The 14,307-nt window shown below is 58.5% G+C and overlaps 1 protein-coding gene across 1 annotated transcript in view; it reads right to left on the minus strand.

Annotated features, from left to right (window-relative positions):
- Unc5a (unc-5 netrin receptor A) overlaps positions 1–13,736 on the minus strand; it is a 62,427-nt gene extending 48,691 nt beyond the window's left edge. Inside the window, exon 1 of the mRNA XM_026398166.2 lies at positions 13,501–13,736. Coding sequence (XP_026253951.1) covers positions 13,501–13,570 — 70 coding nt within the window. The 5' untranslated portion in view covers positions 13,571–13,736. The remainder of the gene's footprint in view (positions 1–13,500) is intronic.
- Positions 13,737–14,307: the final 571 nt, after the last annotated feature.

A 14,307-nucleotide genomic window follows, 5' to 3' on the forward strand; every position in this document is an offset into this window, starting at 1 on the left:
TCAGTGTGCACAAGGGGGTGGGGTGAACAGAGCAGGGCGTGCAGGGCAGTGGGGGGTGAGTGGGAGGTACAGCATGGGACCAGGGGCTGCACAGGCAGTGGAGATGCATAGGACAAAGGGATATGCAGGACAGAGGGCACAGGGGCCGGGGAGTACATGGCCCATAGGTATGTGTGAGTGGGAGGGGTGCTCAGGGCTGGGGAGCACAGCACTGAAGGTTCATGGTACAGGGGGTTGCACGGGCAGTGGGGTGCAGAGCGGTGGGGTGTATGGGCAGTGGAGGTTCATGCCTGCCAAGGTGGTGGCCAGATTCCAGCCCACCCAGTTTCCTGGCTCACTGGGCCCAGTCCAGATCTTTTGATGTTTCAAGAGAAGCCTGAAATTTGGATTTTTATGTGAATTCCCTAGTTTTTTTTAAAGATTTTTTTAAAAATATGGACACAATATCTTTACTTTATTCATTTTTTGTGTGGTGCTGAGGATTGAACCCAGGGCCTCACAGGTGCCAGGCAAGCGCTCTGCCACTGAGCCCCAGCCCCAGCCCCTGAATTCTCCATTTTTAAGAATATCTGCTGCTTGGGGTGGAGGCCCTGTGTGCTCCGACGACCTCTGGGAGGTCCCTCTGCCCACACCGTCACCTCGTCCTCCTGAGATCCTGGCCCAGCTCTCCTCCAGGTGCGGGGCACTGAGACCTGACTCTACAGGAATACAGGACATTCTTAGATGGCGGCCAGAAGGATGCCCAGGCAGCTCCTGGATTGAGAAAGGCCCTGTCTCTGGGGATTCTGGGACATCAGGACAGTCTCCTCCTGCTCGTCCTGATCTCCTATGAATTGGCCTCACTCAGCTCCTCTGTTGGATTCTTCCACATAAGAGAGAACCAGCCTTGGCCCATGGTCCCAGCCTGCATCTTTATCCTGCCAACTTGAGAGGCACAGGGGACAGTTCTCCCCTCCAGGCAGGAACTGCCAGGGGAGGGATCCTGACTGGCTCAGTTGCCACCACACAAGACCAACCGCTGGGTCCGGGATCTCTTCTCTGATTTACTCAGCCTGGTCAGGCGTCTTATCCCAGGGGAGTGTGGGTCCCTCTAGGTGACAGTCCCACATCATGGTGGGAAGTCACCCAAGAGTGGAGGCGCTGTGCCCTGGGACAGGATGTTAAGTGGTCACACAGTGGGGAGCAAAAAGACTACGAACCCCACAAGATGGGGCCACCCCTCCAGAAAGACTAATTCTCAAAGAATAGGAAACTCCTCAGGGCAATGAGGATCGGGCTAGGAATGATGACCAGGTCGTTCCAAAGCCCTCTCCTTTGCATTTCACTACAGGGTCCCACGGAGGCAGCCTGGCATCCATCCACCGTCTCCCTGAGGGGTCCCGACCAGCAGTTCCAGGGCCAGGGCTGCCCGTGCCATGGACCCTTAGGAAGGTCTTTCTCAGCTTTGTCTCTTCCCACCTGGTCCTGAGCCTACACTCAGAGATGCTCGGAGCAGAGCCAATCTCTTCCCCCTGGGCTGTAAGAGCTTCTCTCCTAGGACTTGGCTTTCAGTCGGGACTCTCTGCCACTGTGCCCTCCCGCCCAACAGCCCTCTATCCCACGCCCTTGCTCAGCTTGGCTAGACCCGCTTTCTGCTGCTTACCACCAGGTGCCCTGTCCACCTGCTAGGCACAGCCTGGTGGCGGGGCTTCTCAGGACTGTGCCCCTTTGCTCTGTCGTTTTCTCCCCCCATCCAATCCCCATCTATTTTCCGTTCCTGACATCACTTCCCCAGGCTCTGAATCATGTTTGCCTCCGCCCTCTCCTCGCCCCCCACATGCACCATCCAGATGCAGCGTGCTCTCTGGCGATGTCCCCCTCAGCTCTCTCTCTGGCTCCATCGAGCTGCCTGACTGCTGCGAAGGGAGGCCTCATCATTTCTTGCCTGGGTGACCGCAGCAGCCTCCCGGCGGGTCTCCTTGCCTCCAGCCTCTCCCTGCTCCCATCCATCCTCCATGTGCTGCCAGATTAATCTTCCTTAAACACCGTTCGCTGCCTGTCACTCCCCAGTTCAAAGATGCAGCCAGCCCTGTCACTTGCTGGCCCCCCACAGGCACCGTCTGCTCCAGCAGGCTGTCACCAGGGATTGCCCATCCCTCTGCCTCCTCCTTTCTATCCGGCCAAACCCTGCTACAAGCCAAGGCCCTCGCCTGAGTGCCCCTGTGGGGGTAGAGGTCAGGGGTGGCCAGGCACCAGTCCTGAGCCACAGGCTTGAACTCTGACCCATCTGAACTCCCCAAGGCAGCTGTGTTCCTGCCACCTCTGCTCTGACTTTCAGACTGTCACACCAGGAGTCGTACCTGGCCAAGTCACTCTGGGTGAGTTGTCCTTCACCACGTCACCCCTTCTTCTCAAGCCCCCTCACAAAGGCTCATCCCAGAATGAGCACCTTCCCAAGACACTAGCCTGGGTCCCGCCCTTGACCCTCTGCAGGTTTTGTCAACCCAGGATCCTGCTCTCCACCCACATAATTCAGGACCAGTTCTGTAGAGAGGCCCAAGGCGAGTGTGCCCACCACTGTCCCACAGCACAGGCTGCTCACACCTACACAGTTCACACCTGTGAGCTCACAGTGGCCGGCAGGGGCTACAGGTGCCACACTGAATGAATGACCCTTAATCCTCAAAGCCCTGTAAAGGCCGGGTACGGTGACACACAAATATAATCTCAGCAGTTCGGGAGGCTGAGGCAGGAGGATCATGAGTTCAAGGCCAGCCTCAGCAACAGGGAGGCACTAAGTAACTCAGTGAAAACCTGTCTCTAAATAAAATACAAAATAGGGCTGGGGATGTGGATCGGTGGCCAAATGCCCCTGAGTTCAATCCCTGGTGCCCAAAACAAACAAACAAACAAACAAAAACACCCTACGAAGAAGGAAGTTTTCATTATCCACATTTTCCAGGTGAGGAAACTGAGGCATCAAGGACTTAAATAATCTACTTAAGGTCACCCAGGTGAGGATTCCAAACCAAGCCATCAGCTCCAGAGTGCTGGCTCTTAAGTGCACATCTGACTTCCCAGCCCTCAAGCCACCAGAGATCCTGAGCTGGAAGGGTAGCCACTTTTCAAGTCTGGGGAGTCAGTGGGCCCTGCGGGGAAAGTCTCTCCCAGCTTGTGATCAGTTCGAAGGGCTGGGGGGTGACCTTGGTCAAATACAATGCTGCACCAAAGCCAGCGCATCCAGGCTCGGGACAGTCAGTTGTGAAAATTGCTAGAATTCTGCAAGCCAGTTGACCCGGCACTGCTAGCTGAAATAGGCCACAGCAGAGGCATTTACACCACCAAGATGGGCATCCCCAGCCCTCCCAGAGAGCTAGCCATGAAGCACTGACCAAGGCACCACTGCTGGGGCCACAGTCAGAGGGTGTCCTGGCCTTGGTGGTGGGCTTCAGAGAATCCATACCACAGATAGCCCCCTCCTGCAAGGAGCCAGGATTCTGAAAGGGAAGGGGTTTTGAGAAGACCAGGCTGGGGTGAAAAATGGCCCTGCATCTGTGTGATCCTAAAGGATCAGGAGGAAGCAGATCTCTAGACTAGTGCGAGGGCAGCGGCGAGACCTCCAAGCAGACACAGATTCTGACCAGACAGCAGCATGGGAAGATGGCTGAAAACCAAGGACAAAGCCACCGTGGAGGGGCTGGACAGCTGAGTACAGGCCCAGTCACAGCCCGTGGTGGGAGGGGTGCTTGGAGCAGGACCAGGAAAGACAGGCCTGCCATTTTCTGCCTGAGGACCCTGAACCAGAGAGTCAAGAGCAAAGCTAGTAACAAAGCACAGAAGACCAAGGAGAGACAGGGAGAGGCTGAATGTTGTGGACGACTTCAAGGCTCCTGGCACTGACAAGTCCTGCTGACCTCTGAGAAGGTGGGAGTGGGGTGGCCCAGGGCGGGAGATGTGTATGTAAGTCTTGGTCTAGGTGTCAATAAAGGAAGAACATTTGGCTCAGTCAATGTGTCTCTTAGGGTTCTTTGAGGCTAAGCAACAGAAAGTGATTCTCATGAATTTAAACCCAAAAGGGGGGGAAGGGGATATTAATAAGAGATTGGGGTGCTGGGAAAAGGAACAAGAGGATTTCTAAGCAGGCTTTAGACTGGCACGGTGGTGCACACCTATAAACCCAGCCACTCAGGAGGCTGAAACGAGAGGATTGCAAGTTTGAGGCCAGTCTGGGCAACTCAGTGAGACCCTGTCTCAAAATTTAAAAAAGGGCTAGCATGTACAACCCAACAAATGTCCACTGAACAGCCAGTGACCGGGATGAAAACTCCAGGCACAGTTTTAGTAGAGCTTCTCAATCAGGTGCCTGTGACCCAAGGAAGGAGAGACATCGAGAGACAAGCCGGGACCCCCACAGACCACACCCACCAGAAGAGCTTCTCTTTATTACAGGGTTTCTCTCCTGGTAGATGAAGGCCAGACTGGAAACCAAGCATATCCGGATTTCAGCCAGGCACCTGATGAAATATCTTAGGCTCAGCGAATGGAGACATAGGAACCAGACGACAGCACGGTTACAGGAAGGGAAACCTGTGGGACAGCCAGCACTGTTTTCTAACAATGCTGATTAAATAGTTAATGTCGGTCTCGACTCCAGCTGTATCTCTGAGCAGGCTGTGTCCGTGGTGTTAGTCAGCTGGGTTATTAAACAATTGGACAAAATGTATTAATGACTTACTGGTTAAACTGGAGGATGGTTATTCGCATCCTTTCCTGGTGGATAAGAAGCTTCTAGAAATGGTAATCCATCTGCATAACCATAACCCCTGGCTGAGGAGTTATGAGCATTTATGGGGTGATTGGTTCACACAGAGCATAGCCCTTGAGTTGGACCAGTGAGGGAAGACTGGGGCATCTGTTGGATGTTTGAGGAAAGAGATGCTCTTTCCTCCTGACCTGGGCCTATGAAGATGTAGTAGCCCTGGGAACTCCTGGCAGCCACTTTGGGACTATTAGGGGAGAGTTTATTGAAGAGTGATGCTGACGCAAAAGCACGCATGCTTCCCTGGGTCCAACCATGCCTGGAACCAGAGCTACCCCTGATTTTTCAGCTACATGAACCATAAAATTCCTTTTTCCCCCCTAAAGGCAATGAGGGTTGGGTGTTCCAATATTTGCAACAGATATCTTAGTATCCTATGCCACTGGTCTGGGGCATTGTGTCAGTGTGACAAGCTCCTGGGACTGAGGGTACAATTATTGTGCTGACATCTGGAGGAAAAGGTAATGAGGATGCAGGGGATTGGAAGGGGGATTGGAACTGAGGAACAGCTGAGAGGACTGGAGTGGCTGGCCTGGAGAGGGGCACGCGAGGCCAGGCAGGAGCCCTGTCTTAAATAACTGGAAAGGGGAAGAAGCCATCTCGTGGCCCCAGAAGGAAGAGCCAAGAACCAACTGGGTGAGCTAACTTGAAAAGATTCTCCCTCATTGTGAGAAAGTGGTTTTGAACAAGTCCCTTTGGTTTTTAAAACGCTACAGGGGAGTGCAACCAACCTGCAGGGTGGGGAGTGTTTACAATCACAGCCTGTGGCCTGGACATCCCTTCCAGGTTTAGGAAGCAAGCTCACCACACACCAGGCGGGGTCTGCATGAGGGCTGTAGATGGGGAGGGGCCGGGGAGGTGAGGGACTTAGCCCAAAAATCAAGGTCGCCTAGCTTTCTCCCATAAAGTCCTTGGGGCATCAGACAAAGCCCTGAGAGTAAACAGGCACATGGGCAGGGTTTTGCCTCCCACAGGGTAGGGGTGGGGAAGCTAGCAGAGCAGTAATGAGGTCCCAGCTCCGCCACTTCCTATAGTCATACCTCAGTGTCCTCATCTAATTAATGGGGCGAGCCTGCCTCGTGGGTTCTCCTGAAAGGAAATGATGCAGGCAGAGGCCAGCACTCGCCAGGATTACGATTACTACCATCACCAAGTTAATAAAGAAAAAAACCATGTGCAGTCTACAGTTATCCAAAGCTCCTCCTCTTCCCGCTCCAGGGTCCTCTCCACTTGGTAGAATGCATAGGGTGTTAAAGATTTAGGTTGAAACTCCAACATGGTTAAGATGGCCGGGTCCTGGTACAAGTAGGATGCCCTACCTCATCTGTAAAATGGGAATGAGGACAGCGGTGCATCTGAAGCCCCTGGCCTGCAGGAGGTGCTCAGGTGGTGCGACACCCCCCAGGTTTCTGCGGCAATATCAGCCCCGGGTCTTAGGAAGCCCCGCGCACTGGACTGCTCCGCTCACCCGCCTGGCAGGTGGTCGGGGAAAGGGCAGGAGGCTGGGCGCTGCAGTTGGACGCGAGGACTGAAGAGGGCGGAGGCCGCCGAGCGGCGGTGCCGGGAGGTTGGACGCCGGCTCCTGGGCGGCAGCCGAGCGCTCAGCCAGGAACTTGTTAACAGGCCCCGAACAAAGAGCCGATAATCCGGCGGGCGGCCGCGGGCGGGCTGGCGGGCGGAGGGATCCCGCCCCTTCCCGGGCTCGGCCGCCCGAGTTTACCGCGCATTAATTACCCTGCGCCGGGGCGGGGCCGGGGACCATCCCGCGGCCTCGCAGCGCCTCCGCCGCGCCCCGACGCCCCCGGCGGGCGCGCGCCCCTCCCCAAGCCCCGGCCGCCGGGCGCCGCGGCTAATTGCTAGTCCCCTCGGCTCGGGCTCCCATTGGCTCAGGCACCTGCCGCCCCACGGCCGCTCACGTGCCTCGCAGCTCGGCCGGCCGGAGGGACCCCGCCCGCCAAGCTACCTTGAGGACGAGGAGGGGGCGCGGAGGCTGCGGATCGGGTCACGCAGGGGGCGATAAGAGGACCCGCCCGGGTCTGGCACAGTTGGTATTGTGCGTGGTTGGAAAGAATATGCGGACCTGAGAAAAACCTGCAGCCCCTCGGCTCCACTGGGTCCCCGCCCCAATTAGGAGGGGGTGGAGTCTAATTCGGGATGGACCCCCTGCAGGATGGGGCGTGGGGAGTTCCACCTGCCTCTCGGCTGGGGAAAGTGGGATACAGAGTCAGAATTTCCCTCCCCAAGGCCCCTGTGTCTGTCCCTCAGGTCTGTCGATCTAGAAAGACTCCCTCACCCCTCATCCACTCCCCAAATCTCAGCCACATGTTTGCCTGGAGCTCAAGGTGACCCTGAGTCTTCCAGACGGACACAGCAGTGACACGAGGCATGGGGAGGGGCTGGCCTCTGGTGCTCCCACCGTGGCCCAAATCAGAGTCCCCATCCTACCTAAATGGGACCTGAAACTTCTCTGGTGGGGAGGAGCTGCCACTGGGGCCTCCCCAGACCTGTGCGAGTCTCCCCCAGCCCTCAGTCTTGCACTGGTCTGGGCTGGGCCAGTCCACAACCACACTAAGGGAGAGGGAGGGGAATTCTGTGTGTCCTGCCCTAGGCATGAAAAGGGACAGAGAAAAGAAGCCATGCCTGTCCCCCATCGCAAAATGGGAGTCTCATCTGAACTCTCTTCTACTTGGTCCCCAGCAGCACTCTTTGCCACAAAGACATCCAGATTCTCCCTGTCCGTGCCAGACAGGATGGAAGAGCGCCCCCTGCCACATCCACCACCATCAATCGCTACCATTTCGTGCCTACCAAGTGCTGGATGGCTATGTATCAGCCCCCCTAACCCACACCAGCACCCTGTGAGGAGGGACATTTTGAGTCCATTTTACAGACAATGAAACTGAAGAAGTGCAGGAGGAGCTGGATCTGGGGCCAGGACTAGGGGAAGTGTCGGAGGTGGCAAGGGCACAGAATTTAAAGAGGCTCCCACTCTTGGAGGCTGGCCCTGCACTCACATGGTGTAAGTTCACACCCTAAGCACCTCCCTGGAGCTCCTGGTCCAAGCCCGGACCCCAGTGCTTGCCAACCCGCTCACTCCACCATCTCCTCCATCCGCCCTGGGGGCCAAAGCTGCCTGTAGCCCCTGGCATCAGTGCCTGGGAAGAGAGAGGGTAGGCCTTCGATGCTGACACCTGGACCTTCTGGGGTCCCCCAAGAAGTCTGCTGGGGGTGCTCATCAGCTGAAGCAGGTTTGGGCTGCCTGGCTGGGGGCTGAGACTCAACTTCCAGCTCTGCTTCTCAGCCACCTTTGGCTGTGCCCCAGCAGCCACCTGCTCCCAGGCAATGCAGGCAGCCACTGCTAGGGCTGTTGGTGCATTTGGCAGGTGCTGGGCAGGTGTGAGCAGTTTCTGGGGAACGTGCTACTGAGTGCTGAGTCTACCTGAGGTTCCCAAGGTACATTTTCTGAGTAGCAGCTTCTCCCCAGTAGAGTCCCTTTAGTACACAAAAAGGCAAATGGCTCAGAGACATCAAGTAATTTGTATAAAATCACACAGCCAACAGTAGAGCCAAGACTAGGACTTATTTCCATGCAGGGCCCCTGTTCCCCTCTGCTGCTGTGTGTCAGAGTTGACCATCAGCACAATCTCAGGATAGGCTGAAGCCCAATCATAATTTTCAGAACCTCCAAACAACTGCCCTTGGGACACCTGAAGCACTGGCCCAGGTCCCTCCAGGGAGTGGTAGGTGTGCATCACCCCACCTGGGGCTCCTGCCTGGGGCTGGGGTAGGGAGCAATGAAGCAGCTTTTGTCTCCTATCTCTGGGCCCCAGCCCCAATGCAGTTGAAGTCCCCAGTTCTGTCCCAGCTCATGCTCCTCAAATGACAATGGAGGAAGGAGACAGGCTGTGAGCACCTGCTGGATGTCATGTCCACTCTGGGTGCTCTCTCGTGCTGCCCATCCATGTGCTACTATGCCCGACATGATCTCTTCTACAGACGGGGGACAGGCAAGGATGCTTGGCTTGAGTGGAAGCCAGCCCTGTCTCCTCCAAAGCTCTTCCCTTTCCCTCCCCCAGGAGGGAAGAGGAGGCCGAGGCTCTCCCTGGAGGGCAGGAGGACCCCCCCATGGAAGCTGGCGAGAGGGATGAAGGTGGGCTGCGAGAGCTGATCACAGGCAGCTGAGACCAGGGACCCAGGGTTCTCCCCATCAGGAGAAAGGAGCCCCACACAGGTGATGCAGAGCAGGAAGGAAACACCCCCTTCTTTGGGGACAAATCTATGCTAGGATGGAGATGGGGTGGGCAAAGAGGTGCCTTCTTAACAGTTTCAGGGATGCAGTTTGTGTGGGTCACTCACAAATGCCCTAATGTGAGCTGGGTTCCACATGTGTGGTGCCAGGGGACAGTGCTTTATCGATCCCCACCCTGAATAGGAGGTCACTTCCAACCTCCTTGGAGCAGGGCAGTCTGTTCAGGACCAAGGATGGGAACTGCTGCCAAGGAGGGCAAAGTAAACCTCTCTTCCCTGGCCGCAGCATCCCTCCCTGCTTGGCCAGGGGACCAAACTCCAACCAAAAGAAAGAAAAAACATTAAGCACTTGGATGGCTATGGTTCAGGGCATGCTGGGGCACAGAACAGGTCACAGGGTCACAGGGTCACTTGCTCACCTGACCTTGCACATGGGGTAGGCTGGACTTTGGGGTCCCTAGGTGCTTCCAGGAAAGGGCTAATCCTCTGACCTACTGCCCGCTCCCTGCTTGCCCATGTTGGGAAGGACTTTGAGCCAGAAACCAAATCCCCAACTAAGAGGCCTGGCTCTTAGGAGTGGCCCCCTCAGGTAGACTCAGCACTCAACAGGGTCACAGCGCCACCCAGAGTGGACAAGTAGGACTGGTCATCCAGTCAGAGGCTGCTGGCAGCTGCCCCAGGCCTGAGGAAGCAGCACCTCTGTCCTTTAGCCACGTCAGTGTGCTGGGGACCCGGAGGAGGAGAGGAGCTGGGGAGAGGCTGGGATGCAGCAGGGGGTGAGGGGCTAAGCTAAGGAGAAGGGTATGGGGACGGGCAAGAGCAAGAGGGCCTGGCCTAGGTCTGGCAGAGCGGAGGAGGTTGGGTGTCAGGTGGGGAGCATGCTGGCAGGGTCAGGGGGCACCAGGTTCTGCAGGCAAAGGAGCTACACTCTGAAAACCAGAAGTGGTCAAAGCTCAGGACACACAATCTCCCAGCTGGTGACGTGAGGCAAGGGAGGCAGGGAAATCCCTCAGGGTCCCCCAGGCTCAGGTCTGGACTTCACCTGCAGGCACTGGGGAGCCGCAGAAAGCTTTTTAGAGGTTTCTGGCCCAGTGCCAGGGGGCTTAGTCTAGGAAGAGGTAAAAGGGGAGGGGATGAGTAGGACTGGCTACCACAGTGGCCCAGGTGAGGGAATTCAGGGGCAGTGCGGGGGGAGGCAAAGTTAGCCAGGGACACAGAGCAATGTCACAAGTAGGACTGAGCTGGAGGACTTGGTGACAAATTAGATGTGAAGCGTGAAGGAGAAGGGAGAGCCAAGGGAGACACTAAGGTTTCCAGCCCCAGGCTGAGGGACAGGGGGAGGGGGGAGGCAGGGGCCCTGGGAAGGGGGGAGGGGAGAGGGTTGACTTGCAGTGAGTAGGCAGTGCCTGTGTGTTCAGGGACTCCAGGTGGCAGCTGAGTCCAGTGCTGGGGTCTTTACCCAAGGAAGGGGTCTCTTGCCTCAACTCAGGGCAGGCCCATCCCGATGGCTTAGACCTGCAGATCTGGGGCTCAGAGCAGCACCAGGCAGGAAGGAGGGATGTGAGGCGTGAGGGGCCCCTGGATCCTGGTGGGGGCCAAAGGGGGCCACTCCTAAGAGCCAGACCTCTTGGTTGGGGATTTGGTTTCTGGCTCAAAGTCCTTCCCAACCCGGGCAAGCGAGGAGCGGGCAGTAGGTCAGAGGATCAGCCCTTTCCTGGAGGCACCTAGGGACCCCAAAGCCCAGCTTACCCCTTGTGCAAGGTCAGGTGAGCAAGAACAGGGCATCTCTTAACCCCTTGAGAATTACAACTCTCAACCCAGCCTGCAGGTGGAGGGTGCACAGAGAGGTCCAGGCCTTCCCCGGAGATGGGACAGAGGCAGCAGGAAGGGGAACAAAGGCAGATTGTTGGGGTCAGGATGACAATGCCAAAGCTTGGTTCCCCTCCCCCCCATCTTCCAGGAGAGCCAGCTCCCCATGCCCCCCCCCTTCTAAGAGTGTTGGGGTATCTGGGAGAGGACCCCAACACTGGGAGGCATGTGTGCCAGCTGTGTGACTGGCTAGGTAGAAAGGGACAATCTGGTGAGACAGGTGGGTGCCCAGGCACAGACAGGGGCCTGCCCAGGTGCTTTTGTGCTGAAGGGACAGGCTTTTATCTGAGGTAGTGGGGTGTGATGTTGGGTGACAGAGGGTGGGCGTGTGGCCTGGGAAGCCAGCAGGAGGCTGCAGTGCTGGCCCCCGGCGCCCCCTGCTGCCTGCCTGGCCGGCCATCCCTCCCTCAGCCAGTCACAGACGGTTTTTCACTGGCTGCTGTTGCTGAGGAGCTGTTGGGCGGGAGCGGGAAGAGCCGGGGTCACCGAAGGGCCAGCGTGCCTGGGCGTCCATATGTGCCCAGAGCCTGAGGGGGACAGCAGGGAAAGGGCCCCAAACGAGAAATAGGGCCTGCCCCTACCCCTGTACCCTTCAGCGTCTTCTCTCATAAGCCTGAGAGTTGATGCGGGAGGCAGGCTCTGCTCCTGGGCAGCCCTGTGTCACCAATGCCCACCTGCCAGCCTTAGGTAACCTCAAACTGGGCCCCAACAGGTGCCCCAGCACCCAGGGATGCAGGTTCCCCCTCCCACCCGGCCATGGCCTCCAGAGGAATCCAATTCCCCATTCCTGGCTTCAGGGATGTGACTTACCAGCACCTGTCACCCGTGTTTGCACTCACCTGTGTGACAGCACAGCCGCTGCACATGTGCACAGGCCACATAAATGCATCTGGCTGCACACATACCAGTGCTGCACACGCCACTCCAACCCCCGAAGTACCCGGCACACAAGTCAACCCACAGCCCTCACATGGGCTCATGTGGTGATATGCAGCTATGGCCACACAGCTCTCACACACACATCCAACTCAGTAAACATTTCCTGGGCACCTACCCCATGTCCAGCAGCCCCTCCCATGTGTGGGGAAGCGTTAACACATCAGCTCACCATGGTCAACGGTGCAACCCACGCCCCCTGAGTGTTCATCTGGGGATCTGCACAAACCCCTAACATGTACATGTGTGCAACATGAACACACCAGCAGCAGCACAGCCTACTAGCCCCATCAGGATGGGCAAGGGGGACTGTGGAGAAGAAGGGCTTGTTAAAGTGAGAATGGGGGAGTGGGTGAGGGGGAAGGGAGATAGAAGCAGTGGGATGGGGTAGAGGAGGATTTAGAGGGCAGGATGGAACGGGTGGTCAGGCAGTGGTGAGTGCAGGATGCGCTGCGCATAGAAACCCTTTAAGGAACAGCCATCAGCCTCAATCATCAGGCTGGTCCCTGAGCTCTCACTCATTGATCTCTGATCAATCTGGGTTGGCAGTTCAGGAACCCCAAAGATCCTTTTAACACTCTGGTGATGAACTGTGGCCTGGGTAAATTGGGGAACACACCTCCACGTTCTGGAGGCCATCAAGAATCTGGAATTACCAGGCAAGTCCCAAGCCCCTTGATCACACAAATGACAACCCCCCCTCCCACAACCTCAGCTCTACTAAGTGTATGGGGGGGGGGAGGCAGAGATCAGGAGGCCCTCACAGCTCAGCCTAGGTGGAGGCTCCCAGAGACCAGACAAAGGATGCCAGGGGAACTTCCTCCCCACAAGCCCCCTCACCCAAGGGAAAGGAGGTGGACTAAGGGTTGAGTTACTAAACACGTTAAGGGGCCAACAGGACGAGCTGGGAGAAGGAAAGGCTGTGGAGTTTCAGGAGGAAGGGAAAGCCCGCCTACCAACCGCACACAACTCTGGTCAACGGACCAGGGAGGCCCCCAGCCAAAGCCCGACCACGGGGCCTGGGCTCTTTGAATGCACGGGCTGCAAGAGCTGGGGGCTGTTGTATGCGCCTCCACGCCTGAGCGTGTGCGTGTGCGAGCGTGTATGGCGGGGACAGAGGAGGACACTGTGTTCTGGACGTGGGCAGAGAGGCCAGGTGCCAAGCTGGGAAATTGTGAGTGGCTGTTTTGGGGCAGATGCTACCGGGAAGAGGTATCTTAGCCATCTCCTCGCACCCGGCGCCCCATTATCTGGGCACTGGCATGTAGTCAAAACCCTCTAATCTTTGAACCTTCAAAGTCAGACTCCCTGGGGTTGATTCAAGACCCTGATCCTGCTCTGGGGCCGAGCAAGCAGCAAACTTCCCCCACCCGGAGGCGTGGGGCGTCTATACTCGCCAGCCCCGTGCGCTGCCAGCTGCTCTTGGACTTGGCAGAACCCAGGCTTCCGGGAGAGCGCGCGGCGAAGCTACGCAGCAGCGAGAGGCTGCCCCCGCGTCCCGCCTCGCAAAGTTTGGCCTCTGGGGGCTCCAAGCCAGGTCCGGCAGTGCGGGTCAGAGACCCCCCCCCAGCCCCCGACACACACAGCTGCGAGCGTTCACGCGCACGGTCCCCCGCAAGCCTCCCCAGAGCGCGCGCGGCGTGACTCACCCGAGCCGCGGAGCCAGGCGGCGAGGACTATGCCCAGGAGCGCTGGCCACAGGCCGGGCCGGATGGCCATGGCCGCAGGCGGGCGAGCTGGGCGCGGGGCCCCGCGGGCGGGAGCGAGGCTTTCAGCGCCTCAGCCCGGAGCCCCACCTCGGGGCGCCCCCGGGGCCCATGCCAGCGGACTGCGCTGCCTCCGGGCGGCCGGCTGTGGGGCGCACTCGGCGCGTGGCTCCCCTGGGCACCGGGAGCGCAGCAATGCAGCCGGGGCGGAGCGCAGCGCCAGCCGCGCCGCGCACCCAGCCAGCCGCCGCGCGGAGCCCGCAGCCGGGGAGCGGGCCGGCGGGCGCCACAAAACCCGGACTGGAGTACAGGAGCGGGGCGGTGGCGGGGCGGGGCGGGGGAAGAAAGGAGGGGCCGGGCCGCCAGGCGCTGCGCTCACGGGCCGCCCCCAGCACCGGGGATCCCTCCGGGCGATGCCTGAAGCTCCCCCAGGGAGGGGTAGGGGTGGTGGGCGGGGAGGCCTCCCACCGCCCCTCGTGGTCTCTAGGGACTGGGACAGGAGTCTGAAACCCGGAGTGGATTAGTTATCTGGATCCGGGCTCTCCTGGGCCCGCCAGTCTGCGCACAGGTGGCCCGGGAGGGGCCCAGGGCTGCGGCGACCCCGGCGCGGCGCCAGCCTGCGGAGAGCGGTCCAGGGCTGGGGTGCCCCCGGCAGGTTCTGCTGCAGTCCTCTCCCCCCACCCCTGGCCTCCCAGAAGCGCTCCGAGGCCGCCAGCGCGCCGCGGTAAGCTGCCAGCCGGCGGCTTGGAT

The sequence above is a fragment of the Urocitellus parryii genome, chromosome 1 (genome assembly GCF_045843805.1).
Source record: "Urocitellus parryii isolate mUroPar1 chromosome 1, mUroPar1.hap1, whole genome shotgun sequence".
Taxonomy (NCBI): domain Eukaryota; kingdom Metazoa; phylum Chordata; class Mammalia; order Rodentia; family Sciuridae; genus Urocitellus; species Urocitellus parryii.